The following is a 22,128-nucleotide window of genomic DNA, read 5'->3' on the forward strand; positions in this document are numbered from 1 at the left end:
AACAAAGCAATGACTCCCACTGCCTCAAAATGCTACCGTTGTATTGCAGCAGGACGCCTCAAAACATTGTGATGAGATACAACAAGGTAGCACCATCTCAAGACCTGATCACACCAAGATAATCATAGTGCAGCCTCAAACATTCACACAAGTAGATCTACAACAGGACTTCAAAATGTAACACACCGTACTGATTGTGTGTCAAAAAATCCACATGATAATGCAGTGAGATGCTGCTGTTTCAGAATCTCATTCTGTTGCAATACATTGGCACTGCATCAAACCAGATTCTCTTCTATCTTATATAGGTTCTTATACCATGCTCATCACCATAATATCCAAGCACCTTCCAAAAGTGCATTAAGAAACATGACTAATATCTGTCACATATTTATTCTCTCATGACATCTCACAAAGTACCACGGGCAAATGGATATCCTGGAATGACCTTGCACCTAGTAATGTGTTATTTGGAAAATGCAAATCCTGACTGGCTAGTTAGTGCTCCATCCTGGGTAAATCACCCACTATACTTACATAGGTTAGAACTTTGTATCTGTCTAATCTCAAGTAATAGTAATATATAGTATTTCTAAAACACCTTCCATCCAAACATTTAAAACGCTTCATAAATATTAACTGATTAAATGTCCCAACCCCCCCCCCCGGGGGGAGGGGGCAGGGGGAGATCACAAGTATTAGCCCAAATTTACAGATGGGGGGGAAACAGGGACACAGAGAGACTCAATGACTTGACAAAGGTCACAAAGTAACACAGAATGGAGATCAGAAGCCAAATTTCCAGTCCCCCTTGCTTCTCTACTCCCCACCCTCAAAATCATGTGCCCCAACACAGCTACATGGCCTCCTTATCACAGTTCCTCATTCTTCCTGCAATAACAAAACAAACAAACAGAATGCATCTCTGGTCTGAATACACTGACTTTGGGGACGTTGTTACAGTAGAGATTAATCTGTCTATAGTGGTGTCACACCCACCTCTTGCAAGCACCCTTTCCAGTCGAGTATGTCTGCAGTTTTTTTTCCTCCGCTCTCAGTCCCCCCCCTCTCCCGGCATCAGCCGCTGCAGTCATCAGGCAAGCCTTTAGTGACTCAACCCTCCATCCAAGTTACACATAGTCCATGTACGAAACTAAATAAAACAAACCCCTCCTGGGGTATACTGTCCAACCGGGCCTATCCCAAAATCTTCCAAAACATCCTGCAGCTCTTTGGGCTCAATCCCTTCACAATCCAACAAACCCCATCACTTTACCCCTCTATTGACAACGTCTCTGCAGCCCTCCCTGATCCTCAGTCTGACCAGCAGGGCCTATCTGAGTACCTGACTAAGCAAGCTTATGTGCAAAGGTTCCTGTTCTGGGATGGAGCAGTACCCCCAGGACTTCCTCCCAAGTACCTAAAAGGTTTGTTACAAGGAAGAGAGAGAAAAATTGTTCTCCTTAACTTCTGAGGATAGGACAAGAAGCAATGGGCTTAAATTGCAGCAAGGGCAGTTTAGCTTAGACATTAGGAAAAACTTCCTGTCAGGGTGGTTAAGCACTGAATAAATTGCCTAGGGAGGTGGTAGAATCTCCATCATTGGAGATTTTTAAGAGCAGGTTAGACAAACATCTGTCAGGGATGGTCTATAAAATACTTAGGCCTGCCATGAGTGCAGGGGACTGGACTAGATGACCTCTCAAGATCCCTTCCAGTCATACAAGTCTATGACTCTTCACCTGACCTTTAGTCTTCTGGCCCTCTAGCTGAGTCAGTCTCTGTCTAGCCCCCTTCTAGGAGTAGGGTAACAGTTCTATGTTCAGTCCCTTCCCTGAGCCTGTCTAAAACTCCCTTCTCTCATGGTACAGCCACGTCCGCAGTGGTTATTGTGGGGGAGAACCTAGGCCCACCCACTACTCCAGGCCCCAACCCAGAAATCCTCTAAGTAGCAGCCACATCCCTTTAAATAACTGTCAATTCCCCACAACCCTTATCTTTGTTGAGTCCCTGCAGCCATCCAGCAGCACCTTCCTTGTTCCCCTGGTTCCTAGCAGCAACTACCTGCCTTGACCCTTACAGCCTGCCAGAACCACCTCTTCCTCTTCCAGTCCACAGCAGACTGAACTCCTGTTGGCCCTGCAGCTCCCTTTATACAGGCCTGCTGGGCCCTGATTGGCTTCATCCCATGCAGCTGCTCTAGGGAGCTTGGAGGACCCTCTCCACTGTCATTTTCTGTGGGTAGGGTGTGGTAGGGAGGAGGCTTCATGGCCTATTCCACCCCGTCATGCTGTCCCTCTGTAAATAAAGCACAATAATAATTACATAGAGAAAAGTATTAGATTAAAACATGATTAAATGTGGAAGTAATAAAAATTTTAAATGGTACTTTGTTTTATTGTTCCAGAATAGCCCATCACACTAGGGGATACAGACATGTACGGAGAAGAGACCACAATCTTGAATTCTATCTTAACAAAATCTCCCATTTTTATGTTCACTTTATATTTAAAATGTGAAGATCAAAAGATGATCATCTTCCTTTTAGCTCTGAAAACAAATAACTATATCCTTAGAAATCCACTAGTTTCTGATTGGTTGAAGCACAGAGAGTCAATTCTCTGGGCTAATCATAAAATATATTTTTATGAATGGTCCAGTAATGATCACCATATAATCAACATCCATCAGACAAAATGACAGCACTTACATTACACTGGCTAGGCCATATGAGTAATGAAGTGAAGTTACTGGAAAAGAATATTTTTGCAAGAAAAGTATCGGCTCTGAGCGTAGCTATCTTTTGCCAAGATGTTTATTTTATATCAGTATCTTAGCTTTGACTTTGTACATATTTTGCAGCATCAGAACATGCTATATTTTATTAGCATTACTTGATTTAATCAGCTTTTTTCTTGAAAGCCAACTTGAGAGCACGCTACATGCCAGTACAATCTGATATAAAAGAGATACTCTTCTTGAGGTATTCCTTGCCCCCTAGAAGTTAACAACTATTCAACATGTTCCATTTCAGAACATTCAGACAACAAGCACGTTATAATACTTTGCATTTCTAGGACCCCTTTCACACGAATATCTCAAAGCATTTAACAAACATGAATCCTCAAATCACCTGTTAGATGGATAGATATTCTCATCATCCCCATTTTGCAGATAGAGAAACTAAGGCATAGAAGTTAAGGCCAACATTTTCAAACTTGTGTGCCTAAGGATCGACACTTAAATCCATAATTAGAGGCCTGAATAAAACGGCCTGATCTTTAGGTATTAAGTACCCAAAGCTCCCGCTGAAGTCAATGGGAGTTAGACCTCCAACTCAAGCCACTTTTCTTCAGGGTCCCTATATATGGATTTAAATCTCTAATTTTAGGCACTCAAGTTTGAAAATGTTGGCATAGGTTATTTGCCAAAGACAAGACTGAATCAGAACCCAGGACTCCTGCTAGTGCCCTATTTTAACTCCTAGATTACACATTTTTATTAAGACAACAGTTATGGGGAAATAAGTCTTAGGGTGTCCAAAAATTGACATTGCATATTGTTTGGTGGGATAGCCGTGATTTATGAAGAGCCAGTAAAATTAAACTGTATCTTACTGAGGATCTAATGCGGAGTCTGTTGCATTAAGATTTTTGTATTGAAGGAGGTCATGTGGTCCCTATTGTATGTAGCTAATATGCATTGCCTGCAACATTTCTATCCTTTATGGGTCTATTGACTTCATATCCTCATTAAGGAAACAAATTTGGGGGCTAAACTACATGACAATCACTTTAAAATAAGTGTTATTTAGATGTTTGAGTGAAATCTCAAAATGCCCAGTCCCTTGAAGATCCCAAATGTATCATATATACAAAAGACTGCTGTCTGCACTAGGAAAAGCATCTGTTGACCAATTCTCCTCTGCCTTTCTTCAAATGGGGTTGAAAACAGTTTGGCTGCTAGTGTAAACAGGAAAACCATTTGGATGGGGTCTGGACCTAGCAACCAAACCATTTTCATCCCTGACCCAGTTTTAACCAGTTTTTTGAAACAATGCTGAACATTTGTTCTGATCCACACTGGTAGAAAAGCCATGTCCAGATGAACCTGTTCCTGACACCCATCATCAGCAATAGGTTATTTTCCTCACACAGGCAGCACATTCAGACTGTGGGAAACAGGACTCAACAGCAAAACCTCCAAGCTGTTTGGCAGTCTACAAAGGAAGTATCACTTAAGTCAAAAGGATACAAACTGCAAGAGCATACCAGGACAAATATCCTAAGGACAAGTTTGTGGACGTAAAAAGGATTTGATATGCTATCCCTGCTACATTTTATATGTTGGAATGAATAAGCGCCTTCTATTCATCAGTTTGCAAGACTAGTTGAGGGAAAAAAAAATCTCTGAAGGATTTGTGGACAATAGTTTTAGTTATCAAATGTTTTTAAGACAATAGGAGTTTGTACTCAAACAGTCATCTTCCAGTACTACTGAAGACAGCTGTTTGAGCAGACACTTTCAGGCAACATCAACTGGAGAATGAGGTACTAGACACAAAGAAATTGAAGTTAACCGATTGTGGCTTTTGTTTTAGTAACATGTTGAAATCCTTCTGCAAGGACTTAACATAAGATGTAGAGGGATATTCTTAAAGCTACAGCACCTGACTCATTGCTACAGAGAATTATATTTTTCCTCCCTCTTTTACACAGTGAAACATTTGTAAATTGGATATAAACCCATTTTAAAGGTCTAGTTTCCTTGACTACTCCCCTTGATATTGACAGGAATTCAATGGGCAGGTTAATGACAAATGCAGCACCATTGAACTTCTGTATGAGGTTTAAGGGATACCATACCACTTTTGAAAACATATGGGTGCTCCCTGCCTGTTTTTTTTGTTTTTGTTTTGTTTTGTTTATTTTTTTAACTCCTAACCCCTGAGGGAAGAAGGAACATAAATCAAAATGCAACTGGAAGTTTTCAGCCTACCTGTTGGCAGGAGAGATCAATAAATGAAATGTAAGAAGACCTCATCCTCTATTTTAGAAGCTGAAGCAAGTTCAAACAGATCTCTTCCGGATGAACAGAGAGCTTTTTCCAAAGAACTAAGTCTTGGCATGATACCATCCAGATGAAAGAAATTGTAGAGACTCGGGGTGGGTTTTCAGAAATGTTGGGCTAGACAAGTCTTTCCTGGCCAGGTTGAATGGCAGAGCTTTTGAAGCTCTCTCAGAATCCCACATAGGAATCTGAAGGAGGAAACAAAGACTAAACAGAGTCATTGAACTATTTTTTAAAAGGAATCATTTTGCCTGTGGCTCCAAATATAGAAATATCTGCAGCAAAGAGCAATTTCATCTCTGCAGGACAATGTAGATCAGAAGTGCAGTCCAGAACAAGTGCATGCTGAGGAAGGAAAGACTCTGCTTACTAGGACTGGGGATTCCTTAAAATTAACTGAAGTGGCCTACAACCAGAAACTAATACTCCCAATAGTTATTTGAAAAATTACCACAAAGCACAGGCTCGTTCAGTAGTTTATTCTTCACAGATGTTTATGAGTCCTCTGAAGGTGGGTAACAATGTGTTACCAGGTGATCTGAGAAAACACCATTCAATCATCTAACTTTTCTAAAGCATAGAGGCCATATCATTCTACCATACATGGAATCATTGTGAGTGAAATTATTTCATTTGCTTGGGCAGCAGGCAGAGGGATCACTCACACAATGATCAACTCTTGGGGCTATTTGTCTTCTTGCAAAAGCTGGTCATAAAGGACAGGGCTTTACTTCCTACTTCCTTTATGCATAAAGGACTATGACTAGCCAAAAGCCTTAGGAGACTCCTGGTGAAGTAGAACAGACCTAAAGCCAAACAGGAACATTCTATACAGACAGTGAAGGGAGAAAGTAATAAGAGATCTTCATGGTCTTTCATTGAAGTCTTGGATTACAGCTCCACTCCACTGTAGCCCTCATATTTTGTACTCTTCTTTGATATATGACTCAGTGCTTAAATGGGGCTTGGACTCTCTCTCTTTCACCCTGTAACACAGCATAATGTTGAAGCAGGGTTTGGAACCTTCTTTACAATAAATGAATGCACCCATGGACAGAGATCAAGTTTCTGATCTATCTTCTATACTTCATGGATTCTCACCTTGATATTCCAAACATATCTCCCCTAATCCACATTAATGTAAACTGAACACTCTTCCTACCTCAGTTTCCCCATCTGTAAAATGGGGACTATACTTATTTGCTTACCACATAGGGTATGTCTGCACTACAGCTGGTAGCCAACCTCCCAGCGTGGACAGACAGACTTGCACTAGCAGAGCTCAAGTTGGGTGCTTCAAAATAGCAGTGTGGATGTTGCATCTCAAGATGACCCCTTAGTTTGAGTTCTGGTGGCTAGCCTGAGCCTCTGCCGGGGCTGCAACATCCAAGCTGGTATTTTCAGGGTACTAGCTCAAGCCCCACTAGTGCAAGTGTCTACCTGGGCTGAGAGGCTTGCTCCCAGCTGCAGCGTAGACATACCCATACAGGTATAGGCGTTTGAGGATTAAAGTTTGTAAATCGTTGTGGAGATATAAAGAGCTACAAGTGCTAAGTATTATCACTATGCAGAAAAATAAAGAAAAACTGATTATTTTAAACAAGAAGTTTATTTAAACAACAAGATGCTTTACTTGAAGGGAAAACTATCTAGGATCAATGTTTTTTGGAGTAATTTACCCCTACTTAGACAGAGATTGCTCTACATGTAACAGCTACGTACAAAAAAGTTATAAAATCGTCCTTGGTTTTACAATGATAAAAGAAAAACATTGAAATTATCCAATCAAACAAAGTATGCAATATTTTTGTTTGTCAACAGTGAGAGCAAAATAACTTACTGGAATATAAAGATAAAAGTTGAAGGAGCATGCCACGATGGAGAAAAGGGGTATTTTCACAGAACCAGTTTTTTTTCCCACCCCATCTCCGTTCCATGTTGATCAAAACATACCATTGGCCATTTAGTTAAAAAAAATATGCATTGTGTCTGTGCACATACACCAGTTACTTTATGTACAATAGAAGGAAGAGGGAAAAAGAGAGAAGAGAAAAAACTATACTGCAGTAGTCAGGATGTGGCTGAACCAAGTCTCATTTTTCTAATTGTGAATGTGTCATCTGTGGGAGCACAGTTCTGGAGAGGAAAGTAGCAGGTTCTCTTTTTAGTAGACTCCTCCTGTCTGCTGCTGGAACACATCAATTGTATCTTCATCCTCCATTTCCAACTGCATCAGAAAGAAAGAATTGTTTTCAGCTCAGCTGATTAAATATTAGACATATTTGAAATGTTCTTAGTTTCACATCTACCTCTAACCACAACTTAAAATCAGAACAAACTCCCAACGTATTGCATTCACCCTGCTTCATAGGAACATTACATTTAAAGAGTGATATAAAGAATGGTGGATAACTATTTAAAATAAAGTAAGATACATGAGTATAGTGATCTACTCCTCTCTAAAGGCCTCACAGACATTACTATGTTTTAATCTTCTTGCCTGCTCCATCAGACCACTTCATCCCTCCCATTTCCCTTAGAACACCACCTCCGTCCCACTTCGTGGTTGTTCAAACGCACAGCATCTAAGTGGCTTAAGCTACAGTACTAAAAGCAAATTATTATGGCCAAAGTCCCTACATCCAGTAAGTAACAAAAAAAGAAAATGGGATACCAGTTACTAAGTACGAAGAATTTGAGGATAGAGACTGTTTCTAGACATGTTATATGGTAAAGTAAATAAAGTACCAGAGTACTAAACTGCAGGCCATATTACTATAGCAGTCTTTTCTATAATGCAAGTCTCGCAACTGGCACTCTGGGGCCCTTACAGGTATGTTTACACCGCAAAAAAAGGCGCGCGGCATCAAGTCTAAGATCAGGTCTACAGTACATCGGAGCCGCTGCAGCACTTCTAGTGTAATTCTAAGGGCCAGATTCTGCATCTATCGAAAGTCCACAGTGTTTGCTGTTTTCAATAAACTGATTTAGCTTTAACATAGCATGCATAGAGAGGAGTACAAATTGCATATGATTTTAATTCTCAGCATTTCAGGTTCAATCAAAAGTTTAAATTTAAATAGCTAGAGTGGCAAAAGTCTGGAGACAACCACCCTATGACAACATTGGCAAAACTGTGAAGTCCCTTATTTATCATGAAACGGCATGCTGAAAGCGTGAACTTCAAACAGCATGCAATTCAGGGGCAACTGCTTGTATGCAACTATAGAGAACACTCCAGAAAGACATTCTTGGGCATCCCTACCCATTACTGCCACAGTGAACCAGCATCCTACATTACTGGATTGATTTTTGTCTTTAACTTACATACTTCAACCAGCCCAACTGCACAACATTTGGTAACTTCATATTACTGAGATACTAACAAACTAGAGATACTGGACAATAATTTTCACATTACAGCGTACAGTTCCACAATACAGAACCATCACCTGCCAGGCCTGTCAATATGCTAACGAACACAAATTATTATTTGAAGGAGAACACCAATACTTACCTGCCAGGACTATTAACCCACCACAATCATTGAACCCATAAAGTAATATCCTTACAGGGCTTAGAATCAGTAGAAGCTGTAAATCAACTTATCTGGCACTGTGGTGGTATAAAATTAATATTCTAGATGCAGAATACAGTGTGATTCTATTCCCAACAGTTCAGAACTAGTTACTGTAAAAGTCTGAAGTTATACCAATGGTCAAGTTCTGTTACTTAAGCATCAAGAGTTACATGGCTGTTTCTCTTTAGCAGTAGTGTTATACACAACTATTAATTTCTGTAGCAAACTTTAAGTATAATTTTTACCTGTGCAGGTGTATCTGTTTCATTGATTGGCTGCCCATCGAACCGGAATCTGATTTGCCTCATTGACAAACCCTGGCGCAAAGAGAAATAAGTGACATGTTAAAAAACTGTTCAGTCTTCACTCTGACTTGTAACTGGAGCTATGTTTTGATTATGACCTGTTTTGAATAACAAATTGCAATGTGTTTAGTTTCTGAAAGATGCATCATTGTCCCTACTAACTGGGCATTAAATAAAGTGTACTAGAAATCCCAAATCAAGTCCTGAAGGCCAGAAGCCACTGAAAAAAAATTTTTTTTTTTTTTACAAGAATTTTAAATAATTCAGTTGGAGGAAAGTTAGAAGTAGCACTTTGGGTGATAAGTGTCACAAGGGGAATAATATCCCTGCTCAAATGTTCAGCACAGCTCAATTTCACTTTCTTTAAAAGCAGCAATATTCTATGAACCCTTTCCTTCTTCTCATGGAAAGCCCACATCAATCTGTTAGTCTGAAGTGACTCAAGAAGTAGCTGATTAATCCTGAATGGTTACTTTTGGAATTAATTTAAACTTCCAGCATCTAATGCTGATATCAAGTCTAACCTCCTTATTGAATTTAAGAGACTCATGAGATGAAATTACAGAACCTTGACTATTTAGAACACACACAAGATGAGAAACCAGTAGAATGAACCATTTCAGAGAGCAAATGAAGTTAGGTTTTAAGGGAGTCATATACCTTCAGAGGGAGACTACCCAGATAAGATAATTTTAATTAAGAAATTTCTATTATCACTCTCACTAAAATCATTTGGCGACCCTTTCCATCCCCCAAAGTACTGTTTCTCATTCTCACGTGGGCTGACAGACTGAAAACAAACTAGCTAAATAGTAATCACAACTCTGCACTTTGTTTTCGAAGAGCATTACAAACTAAACTTCACAGCACCCTTCTTCAGCTGGCCTATCCTCATTCTACACATAGGGAAAGATTAAGGGTTGGTCTTCATTTAAAACTTATAGCAGCATGACTATGTCAGTCAGGGTGTGAAAACAAACATCTCTGAGCAACATAGCTTTGCTGACAAAACCCCTTGCGAAGATGCAACTATGACAAGAGAAGAGGGCTTCTGTTGGTATAGCTAACACTGTTTAGGGAAGTGGTGTTCCTACAATAGCCTAAAACTCCTTCTGTCAGTGTCCATTATGTCTATGTAGAGCAGACAGCCCAAGTGAGTTAGGAAAGGATACAGTCAATGGCAGAGCTCTGTTGTCTCAGCCTCCCAGTTCTGTCCTCCACCTAATATATACTGTCTAGTTTTCCTGTAGGAGTCCTGAGCATTCAGCAAGATTATTTGTTTTTCAAGTGAGGTTAATGTGGTGGAAAGTGCTGGACTGACAACCCTGATGAGTTAAGTCCTCAGTTAGCCACGGAACAGATATAGGAGAGGAAAAAGAAATCTGTTTGATTAATTACTTGTTATGGGGGATTGTGTTGCCAGGAAAAATGTTTTAGCAAGAATATTCAGATTAGCAACATCTTACCAATTTATAGTTCACAATGAAGGAATCTCCCCACTAGGGTAACATCTCACCTTGAAGGACTGAAATAAGTTTTCAGATTCTGGTATTGTTCATCCATAAGCTCATCTGAGTTTAAGATATAAGCCTGTGGCTGACCAAACAGAAAAGTGGCTCCAGAACCCTCTGCTGCATTTGCCGAATTTGGTTCAAGCTCCAGTGTCAAAGGACAGAGTGCTGCATATAGGCAGCTTACTCAGCCCTTGGGATGAAGCAACTGATGTTGCCAGCCTCTTCAGGAAACTAAGTCTAGTTACTAAAATAGTGTATTTGAAGGGAAGGACTAACAAGAGATGGAAACTGGAGGCTCCACTCAAGAGAAAAAGAACATACTACTTTCTCTGATGTTGTGGATCTTATATGTTGCATTCTGAAAAAGTTAAGTTATTTTGTAGTGGTTCCTGGCAATTTTGTACGGGTCCCAAGTGAGACTTAACAGAAAAATATACATTTGAGAACTCCAATCTCACAAAGAGATGGATTTTTCTGCATTTCAATATATTGGAACAATTTCCAGTAATACATTCTTCCCAGAAACAAATGATCCTCAATAGCCTTGATCTTCTGAACCTATATCTGAAGACCATTATATACACTACATTACTTCTACTCTTTAAAGGTATCTAGTCCTCTGCATTGACTAGTTTTTGTGTCTTCTCAATATGCATGAAGTTTTTTGCTTCAACTTTATGTTTCTTAGCCAAAATTTTCAAGCTTGGGAGTCTACAGCTAGGCACATAAGTTCTGATTTTTAGAAGGGCAAAGCATTCACAGTCCTCAATGACTTCAGATGGAAGTTGTGGGATCTATGAAAGCACCTATGAAAAATCTGCCCACCTGTTTAGATGCTTAAATATTTAAATGGATATTTGTCTTTAGGCCTTCAAGTTTGAAAGTCATTGCCCTTGACTTGTGAACCCTTTAAAATAGTTGCTTACCTCATTTCCTATTTTAACAGGATTTTGTACGTTACTTTATTCAAAATCTGGTTTCTGCTCATTGCAAAAATTGCCTAAATCCTAGTACTCATCCTGCCTCAGAGCGAGGGATGGGCTAGAAGACCTCTTAAGGTTCCTTCCAGCCCTACATTTCTAGGATTCTGATGGATTATTTTTCTATGGGAAAGCCAGAGTTTCTTGCATGAATTTTAATTAAAGAAATATGAACTCAACAAGCATTTTATACTGACTAATGTGGATATGAATGATACTTTCCACACATAATTAATATCACCTTTCATCCAGAATTCTCAACACACTTTACAGCAGTTTGATATATCTCACAACACACCATGAAGGTGGTGATATCCATATTTTACAATGGGGAAAACTGAGGTCAGATAACTTACCTAAGATAACAATGAGCCATTAGCAGGGCTAGAAAAAAAGATTCAACTCAACCATTCACTAATTTATCCTCATAACACCTAGTGGGGTAAGGAAGGTGTATGGACGGCACTCCTTCCCTTACATACTGGGACAGAAAAGGAGTACTTGTGGCACCTTAGAGACTAACAAATTTATTTGACCATAAGCTTTCGTGAGCTACAGCTCACTTCATCGGATGCTGTAGCTCACGAAAGCTTATGCTCAAATAAATGTTAGTCTCTAAGGTGCCACAAGTACTCCTTTTCTTTTTGCGGATACAGACTAACACAGCTGCTACTCTGAATACTGGAACAGGGTGCTTATAGTGCAGTAGTATTCCTAAGTGAAAGGATGCACCATTCAAAATGGTCTCTGATTCTGTCAAGTGCAGTTGTCACTCAAACCAAATCCACTCTCACCATTAAGCAAGTCTGCTGAACTCCTCCTGCATAATACCTAGGTTTCCTGAGGCTCCCAAGATTAGCTCAAACCCGGACATGGAAAAAAGTACATTATAAGCACCTTTGATCATATGTTATACATTGAAATCATACAACTAAAGCAGAATAACTTAAATGAGACAAAAAGAAAAGGAGTACTTGTGGCACCTTAGAGACTAACCAATTTATTTGAGCATGAGCTTTCGTGAGCTACAGCTCACTTCATCGGATGCATAAGTGAGCTGTAGCTCACGAAAGCTCATGCTCAAATAAATTGGTTAGTCTCTAAGGTGCCACAAGTACTCCTTTTCTTTTTGAGAATACAGACTAACACGGCTGTTACTCTGAAACATGTCCTTAAATGAGACAATAGCTTTCATTTGATCTTATTGTATAAATCCCTTGAAATAATCCCATCTCAGCAGGAGAAAGACCGAATTGCTAGATTTAGGCCTGGCCTACACAGTGCTTGTATCAATGTATCTGTTTTGGGCAGGAATCTGATTTTTACTGAAATAGTTATACTGGCACAACATGCAATGTACATAGAGTTATAGAGGTATAAAGGTGTTTTAACTATACCAATATTGTTAAAGCTTGCATGTACAGATTAATGTTGAAAACAAGCCTTTTAGAGAAGGGGACTTTTAAAAAACACATCCATGAGAAACTTCTGGACCAAGTGTCTCAGACAACTTTTCCCACAACTATAGCAACAAAATAGGTGTCAGTAAATTTCCTAAAATAAGATGATATTTCAAGCTCTGGGTATTCAACTCATCAAAAAAATAGCTTCTCTGCTGTCATTCTTATTTCTGCAACCACTGTTTGAAAACTCCTTTCTTCCAATATCTATTTACAACTTATACGAAGACTCAGTTGTTTGTATGATAACAGACTACTTGTTTACTCAGATGAGTTACTTAATCCACTAGACAACTAATCCACTAGAGCAGAGGTTCTCAAACAGTGGTCCACAAGCTCCATTCAGGTGGTCTACGGATAGTTCCCTCTAAGGTGCGTGCCTGGGCGGCCGAACATGAGAGAATGAAGGGCCACCCACCCAATTAGTAGAGCCATGCAGGCGTGGCTCCACTAATTAGGTACCTGGACCCTGGAGAAGATGCACATGTAAGGTGAGGTGGTGGCCTTGGGGGGAATAGCAGGTAGGCAGGAGGGAGGAGAAGTGGGGGGAGAAGACGGGGTGGGGGGAATTTGGGATGTGCAGGGCTGTGGCAGCCAGAGAAAGAGGCGACTTTCCCCAGCTCTGGGGCTGCAGCTGCCAGGGAGAGACGCCTCCTCTTTCCCAGCCCTAGCTCGGGGGTTGCCACAGCGGGGGAGAGGGCACATTCATCGCATTAGAAAGGTAAGACTACTGATATTAAAGTATGAGTTGTGCGCTTTTATTTGTAGAACAAAAAACGATTATTATTAAGGTTTTTTTTACATAGCGCTTTTATCCAAAGCGCTTTACAATAGTTAGCTAACAGTACAAACAACATTTGGAAAGATCATTAAGTGGTCCGCTGAGACCCTCAGCAATTTTCAAGTGGTCCATGAAAAAAAAAGTTTGAGAACCACTGCACTCCAGAAAATGAAACTGATCATAAAGTCCACCTGTTCTTTCCCAGCCCACCCCCATATACTTTTACATTTCAAAGAAATCTATGACCAGCTATTGGCACTTCCTATCTCAGTACAGTAAAACTAAGGCCACAAATCAGAAGTCTGAGATAAGATCAAGACCAAACAAACAACTGTTATAGAAGTACCATTATTACTGTTCAACTGCCTAGCCACACTTCCTTCTTCCACACCCTCTCTATGTTTTGGAAGATAGCAACATTAAAGCTGCCTTCCAACAGGAGGGGGCTGTAAAGGAGATAAAGATAATTTAACAAAAAGAAAAGGAGTACTAGTGGCACCTTAGAGACGAACCAATTTATCTGAGCATAAGCTTTCGTGAGCTACAGCTCACTTCATTGGATGCATCCGATGAAGTGAGCTGTAGCTCACAAAAGCTTATGCTCAGATAAATTGGTTCATCTCTAAGGTGCCACTAGTACTCCTTTTCTTTTTGCGAATACAGACTAACACAGCTGCTACTCTGAAAAGATAATTTAACTTTATCTATTTCTTGAAAACTTTCTTCCAGTCTATTTAGCAACAGACCCTTGAAGCAATACATATTCGGCAACGTGATATGTTTTGTTAAATATGCAATACTGTGATAAGACATTTACTGTCCTCATCCACCTTAATGAAGATGACCCCTCTTATGGACATTACTTCCTTTAGTGTTCACACAAGCACCTCACCTGTCGTTCACAATAAGCTTTCATTAGTTTACTAAGTGGCGTGTGCCTCTTAATCTTAAACTGCACCACAGACCCATCTTGCCCTGCCACCTTCAGATTAATGTGGTCATTGTTTTCAGTCTTCACTCCTTCCTGTTGAGGAGAAAAGAAAGAAAGGAGAGGTATGATTTAAAAAGTATGAAATAAGTTAACATTTTACCATGTGGCAACAGGCCATTACAGAGGAGCAAAAGTACTCTACAAGCATCACACTTTGAATTATGAAATAACGTTAGTCTTTCAATTTTCCTAGTGTGAAACTCTTCCTAATTTGGAAAAGCAAAAACCCAACAGTATTGAAATTAACAAATTCTTTCTAGGTCTACTGAAATTCATTAGTACAAACAACGGTGATGGAAGATAAACTTGAAAGGAAGACAGACACATACTAGCTGTTTAACTACAAAAATTCTTCAAAGCTAAAGAAATAAGAATATTGTTGTCATGTGTTCATATACAACAGTACATTTTATCCTTTTAAAGAAAACTAAATTTACATTTAGGATTATAATCTCAAATATCCTATAAAATCTCTCTCTCACTGTATTTCAACTAAACCAGTAAAGCTATTTCTGCCATTTACAGATTACAGGAAAGTTTAAATTTAACGTCAGTACCACAGCTCTCAAAAGGAAACAAGTTCAGACCTTGCATCTTGTTAGACTTCCATGAGAGTCCTTTAAAGTGATTAAGTCCTGAAACTGGCAGTTCTATTCTTTTTTAAACAAGTAGAAACAATTTAAACCTTCTGCTTCAATATAAACATATTATACACAAATAAAGCAAAAACTACTTTAGGGTTTTTATTTTCATACATTGATAGATTCCAAAGGCCAGAGGGATCCATTATGATCTAGTTCAGCCTCCACAAGCCATAGAATTTCTCCAAAATAATTCCTAGAGCTTATCTTTTAGAAAAAAACAAACCCAAACTCGATTTAAAAATTGTCAATGATGGAGACTCCACCATGACCCCTGGCAATTTGTTCCAATGGTTAATTACTCTCACCATTAAAAACGTATGCCTCATTTCCAAATAATTTGGGGGTGGGATGGGGGAGGGCGCTCTCTAATGCCAATGATAAAAAGCTACCCAATGCAATAACACAACAGGAGTCAGTTCAAACTAAGCATCAGACAGCTCTTTGAGGCCTTTGCGTTTAATAAAAAAGTAATACCAAAGACACTGAGCACAGGGGGCTGTGTTCCAGCTTCACCCCATGCCACCCTATTGGGCCAAGTCCTCCCAATTCCAGCCTCGCATAAGATTTCAGAAGAAACAAGGTATAAACAGGGGGCCAGGTCTGCGTGTGACAGATTCTCCAGCAAAAGGGGGGGTGGGGGGAGATAACCACAGCCTGCTGCCTAGGGAGAGTTACAGTCAGAGCCCTGGAGGAGAGGGAGGATGGGTCCTTTAAATGGGAGAGGCTTTTGGCGCCTTCAAACTCCATTTAAAATGAAAACGCAGCAGCAGGGACTCACAGGCTGCTCCATGCTGCTCTCATCCCCCCTGCCAGGCCGCTCAGAGCCTCCTGAGACCCGCCCAGGGCAAGGGGCGCTGGGCAGCAGGAGGCACAAAAGAGCGAGGCGGGGTTGGGGGGGGTGTTGATCAGCCTCCCCAGGCCCAGAAGAGCTGGGACCGCCGCGCTGTTTCAGGGTCCCTCCTTCCCAGGGGAGGCCTGGGCAACGCCAAGGCTGGGCTGAGCTGCCCCCCTCTCAGAGGGGGAGGGCTGGGAACTGCCTCAGCTCAGGGTAGGTGCGGGATGCTGCAGCCCGTCTCCCCCTGCAGAGCAAGGCCCGGGCCCACATGGGCGGAGGATCCAGCCCCTCGGGGAGGCGGGGGCCGCAGCCGCGCTTGGGCCTGCCTCCCTGGGGCAGGGGAGGAAGCACAGCTTCGGTTCGCCCCCCAGGGATCCCCCTGGCACGGAGCCAGGTCCTCCACCAGGGGAGACAGCGGGGCCGGGGCGGGCGGCCCTGCGGGGGCCGGAAAGCGGAGCACGAAGACGGCCAGGCCTGGTCGGAGGGGGGAGGAAAATGGCGCGCAGAGCCGGCGCGGCAGAGTCAGGGCTGCTCCCCCGCCAGGCCGGGGCCGGGCCTGACCTCTCCTTACCCCCGTTCGGGGGTTTCTCCCTCACCTTGGGCTTTTCGTCGGCCATGGCAAGTCAGTAGGGTCCGGGCCGCTCCGAGCGCTTCACAAAGGGGGGAGAAAGACCGAGCGAGGCGAAGAGAGAGAGAGGGGGAGGCTTGGGTGAGCGCGCACGCACTGCCGCGGGGCCGCGCCTTACCTTGCGTGCGCGCGCCCGCGCCGCCCCCCAGCCCGGGCCCCATTGGGTCCGGCCGCCGGGAGCGCGCTGATCCGTTACATAACACGGCTGAGAGAAGGAGCGTGCGCGCGCACGGGCATCTCCCAGCCCTGCGTGCGCGCCCCCCGCCCGGCCGGGCGCAATGGGCTGTGCCGTGCCCGTGCGGAGTGTATTGTCCTCTCAAAATGGCCGCCGGTCTGCGGCTACGGCCTCCATTTGCCCAAGTGCCCCACCACACACCCCTCTACCCTCCTATAGCAGCCTTCCTCAGCCTTGCGCACTGTGCAGGTCTGGCCCTAGGTGGGTCCCCTGAAGTCCCCTAGATACACACCCAGGGGCCAAGGGGGCTCCTAACCAGTCCCTCCTGGGCTACAGACCTGACTCAAGTCACTCCAAGGTTCACCACACTCCCCTCATATACAGCTCCTTCTGGGCCCACACATGCCCCTGCTTCACATGTATCCCCAGCTGGAGTCCTAGCCACAATTGTACTGTGGCCCTCATACACTGCCATGTCCCCCATACCCCTTTATTCAGCCCCCTTTGCACAGCACCGTGTAGGCTCTCAATTCCCCCCTCCCTCCCCCGTCTTTGCTACACAGTCCTCTGAATGCCCCCTTGTAAACCCACCCTTGGACTACCATGTCCCTCAGGTACACCTGCATCTCCATACATAGGAAGGTGCAGGTAAGGGTGTACATACCTATATGCCACCCTGAACCCACATCTGCAGCACCACCCAGTCCCTGGCCTTTAGAGATATCACCCCCCATCACTGCTACCCCCAGCCACCCGCTTGCGCCTCTGCCATATAACTCTCACTTAGGCCTTGTCTACACTAAAACACTACAGCTGCACTAGCTTTGAAATCCTCCTCCCCAAGAGCTGTTAGCACTCAACAGAAGATTTTTTTCCATTGAACTGGTGCTGGCTACAGCCAGGGTTAGGTTGGTATAGATACATTTTTCAAGAGGTGTGGATTTTTCACACCCCGAGAGACACAGCTATACTGCTGTAAAATACTAATGTAGACCAAGCCCTGTACACCACTTTGTGGTTGTAATGCTATCATCCTTCCCATTTACTCCTATACTATTTCCCGACACAGTATTACCAGCTAGAGTAGCAAAGTCCCAATATAGTATCATTACATTGATCCTTTTCAAACCTTCTTGTCCAGTGCTTCTCAAATTTTTTTTTCCCGCAGACCATTTGAAAATCGCTGAGGGTCTCCGCAGACCACTTAATGATTTTTCCAAATGTTTGTACCATTAGCTAACTATTGTAAAGCGCTGTGGATAAAAGAACTATATAAAACCCCCCCATACTTATTTTTTTGTTCCACAAATAAAAGCACACAACTATTTTTAATATCAGTAGTCTTACCTTTCTAATGTGATGGATGTGCCTTCTCCCCACTGCTGCGGCAGCCCCCGAGCTGAGTCTGGGAAGGAGGGGTGTCTCTCCCCCCACTGCAGCCACAGAGCTGAGGCTGGGAAGAAGGGCTGTTTCTCCCTGGCAGCCGCAGCTCTGGAGCTAGGGAAAGTTGCCTCTTTCTCTGGCTGCTGCAGTCCTGCACATCCCAAATTCCCCCCCAACCCCTCTTCTCACCCCACTGCCCCCTCCTATTCCCCACAAGGTCACCACCTCACCTTATATATGCGTCTTCTCCACGGTCCAGGCACCTAATTAGTGGAGCCACGCCTGCATGCCTCCACTAATTAGGTGGGTGGCTCTTCATCCTCTGTGTAGTCGCCCAGACACGCACCTTAGAGGGAACTATCCACGGACCACCTGAATGGAGCTTACAGACCACTGGTGGTCTGCTGATCATGTTTGAGAACCTCTCTTCTATTCTTACCCTTTCTCATTGCTAGTGGAGGGTCCAATACATTATATAAAGTGTTTATAAGGGGCTAGTTCAATTGTGAAGGACAGAATTCTCCCACCTCAAGGAATTCTGTGCTGGCTTTCCTCTCAAGAAATCGTAGGCATAAATCAAATCTGGTGAGATTCTTTCAAATTTAGTAGCTTCTGCTGAAGTCATGGGGCCTGTCCTGCATGTACACCGAAGGCAGAATCTGACTCAATTTCAAAGTTTATTTTTCAGATCCTTGAACTCAGGAAGAATGTGATATGATACTTAGAAAAATCACTTGATAACAGATATACTGGGACTAACTCAGAGCATTCTATTGTGAATCTCATTGATTATTTGACCCTTTCAAGTCACTGCTGCCATGCTTAAAAATGTCCTGGGACATTCAGGTGTTTCAAATCCAGCTATACATCAGAGAACCAATGATGTCTCAGTATATTTTGCTGGATCCAAACGACTCACAGTGACCGTTGTCACACATGCCATCTGGAAATTCATCCAAGAATTTATCAAGGTGATGGGAGACACCCATGGAATTGATGTTTGCACTTGTGAGACCTTCAGCTGATATCTAACAGCCTGAGACTAGGTTCCATCAAAGCTGTTCTTGAGTCTTTAAAGTTTAGGTCTTGCTAATGGAACTGTTTTCATCATATCCAGCTGTTTCAAGACATACTTGGGCTATGAGGCAAAAAACAAAACAAAATGTGTACATTTTTAATACATAAAGTTTGTGGGAGGTGCATTTTAGGAGCAGATACATTACAAAAATTGCACAGATGAAAACATTGAAAGTTGTGCAATGTCAAATAAGAAAACTTCGATTCACCAGCAAAACTCAACCTTCCTTTCAGATTTCCCCAGTATTGTTTCACTATGGATGCTGCTCCCCTTTTTTTATCGTCTTTTGCCATGGATTTTTCTTCTCTATTAGTAGTCCGCTTCTCAAAGCCCATCTAACTTAGCCTTACACAAGGTTGGCTGCAAACTGAATTCTCACACCCACTTGTTAGGCGTTGTCTAGAAATTAAATCTTCACACTAAGCTAGGTCCAAGAGTTTGAGGTAATCACAGGGCATCAGACCTACAGGAGGGACTTGGCCTATTGAGTCATACACTCTGTGGATTGACTGACCACTACCTACATCCAGTGCAGGGAACATAAATTTGCTTTGGGGAGCTGCATTATAGTCTGGCCTCCCATGTACTGTAACATTTTCACTCTATCACAGCACTGATAGTAGGAATCTAACATCAGATACCATGCAACCTTCTGGTCTCAACATTCTACTCCTTTTCATGTTCAAGGGGCCCCAATATGGTGCCTTCATAACATGGCTTGGATACAAACACAGGAAAGACCAAACTGTATTTGAACACTACCAATGTACTATTCATTCTGTATCCTGCTATGGAACACTGCATTCAGTTCTGGGCAACACATTCTATCAGAAAGATACTGGCTACCTGGAGAGAGTCAGAGGTTGAATTGGGAAGGGAGTGGAAGTGAGACATTCTTCCAAGCTGTATCTGCTTGAGGCACAACAACACTCCACTCACAGTAGATTGGGCAGATCTTCCTACAATAACTGTTCTTTCTTACATGTTTTGATCAGAAGTTAGTTATCTTTTTTGTTCCATGTTTGTATATCAACAAGCGCAATAGGATCCTGGTCCATGACTGGGGCTCTTGGGGGGGGATGTTTATAATACAAACAAAATAATCTTTATGCTTCAGTCTATACTCCGAGACAAGAGGGAGTTCATATCTCAACTATTGTTCCAGGTTTTCTGTCAAATAGTCAACAGTTTGAAGATTAACTTAGTAATCAAGCACTCCAGACTTGTAGGCTTTTTTTTTTGTGTGTGTGTGTGTGTTAAACAAAAGATTAGATTCTGGAACTCAAGATGACCAGGTCCACAAAAGGTACAGTTTGCAAAGATGCTACAAGCTGATGCAATTCAACTGCCAGAGACAGTTGAGTTTCAGGATGCGAAGGGTTAACATGCAAGGAATAATTTAGAGATAAAAGGGAAGGCGTAACAAGAGTCCACAAATTCTCAAAGGATACCAACACTAAGGAGGGAACAAAATTCTTTAGCGATGTACAAAAGTGTATCTACCATAGAACCTCTATGAACAGAAATTCCATGCTTGAGCAGTATGAGAATACTACCAACAACCTGACCAAAATGGTGATGTGACTGTGAAATATGCAGGGAAATTAGAGAGGCTACAAAAACAGAAAACCCAGTAACAGGAGATTTCAACTATCCCTATATTGACTAAGTACATGCTACCTCAGGACCGGATGCAGAGATAAAATTTTTAGACTATATTAATGACTGCTTCTTGAAAGAGCTAGTCCTGGAACCCACAAAGGGAGAGGCAATTCTTGATTTGTCCCAAATGGAGGATAGGATCTGATCCAAGAAGTAAATATAGCTGAACCACTCAGTAATAGCAACCATAATACAATTAAATTTAACATCCTTGTAGAGGGGGAAATACCAAAGAAACCCACCACAGTAGACTTTTACCTCAAAAAGGGGAACTACACAAAAATGAGGAAGCTAGTTAAATAGAAATTAAAAGGAAGAGATACGAGAGTGAAATGCCTACAAGACACAGGGAAACTATTTAAAAACACCACAATAAAGGCTCAGACTAAAGGTATAATCTAGATTACAGGTAAATCTAGGTTTCAGAACCCAGGATGAATTTGCATTGTTGGTAGTTATTAAAAACTAATATGTACCTGTAAATTAATCAAATTTGACCTAGAAATCATAGACAATAAGCGAGTCTCCTCACAATGGTATTTTTATAGGGTCACATTTCAGATGGAACCATACTTTAATGCTTCATGTGATTAGCCAAAGTGCAGCCATATTAGCTTTTTAATAAGGAAATTTGAAACACTAAATAGACCTCTTCACAACCAGATCTCAGGATCTCTACATCATCCTGAGTTTCCCCTGAGCTCTCAGCTGCTTTTGAGACCATCTACCCTGCCTTCCTCCTCCAAATCTTCTCTTCCTACCTCTCTGGTTGTACCTTCAGTGACCCCTCTTACCACCCTGCTCCCCTAACTCCTTCCTAGTCTCCATTTAGACACCACAGTTTTCATGGTCCCTTCTCTTTACACTCCTTGGGTGACCTCTTCTACCCATACAGCTCCAATTACGTTGATGACTTGAAACTCTATCTTTCCACTTCTGACCTGACTCCCTCAATCCAATCCACACCTCAGTCTCTCTGATAGCTCTTCCTGGGTATTTCATGTCAATTTAAATCCATCCCGGTTAAAAGTGAACTAATTTT

The 22,128-nt window shown here is 42.1% G+C and overlaps 1 protein-coding gene across 1 annotated transcript; it reads right to left on the reverse strand.

The window, feature by feature from the left end:
• Nucleotides 1–6,660: 6,660 nt before the first annotated feature.
• On the reverse strand, nt 6,661–16,900 carry SUMO2 (small ubiquitin like modifier 2). The gene is made up of 4 exons (XM_084648595.1): nt 16,757–16,900; nt 14,583–14,714; nt 8,896–8,967; nt 6,661–7,297 (listed from the first exon to the last, which is right to left on the reverse strand). Exons 1-4 carry the CDS (start codon nt 16,775–16,777, stop codon nt 7,235–7,237), a joined length of 288 nt encoding a protein of 95 aa, XP_084504721.1. The 5' UTR covers nt 16,778–16,900; the 3' UTR covers nt 6,661–7,234.
• Nucleotides 16,901–22,128: the final 5,228 nt, after the last annotated feature.

This window comes from Lepidochelys olivacea (assembly GCF_965140295.1).
Source record: "Lepidochelys olivacea isolate rLepOli2 genome assembly, chromosome: 14".
Taxonomy (NCBI): Eukaryota; Metazoa; Chordata; order Testudines; family Cheloniidae; genus Lepidochelys; species Lepidochelys olivacea.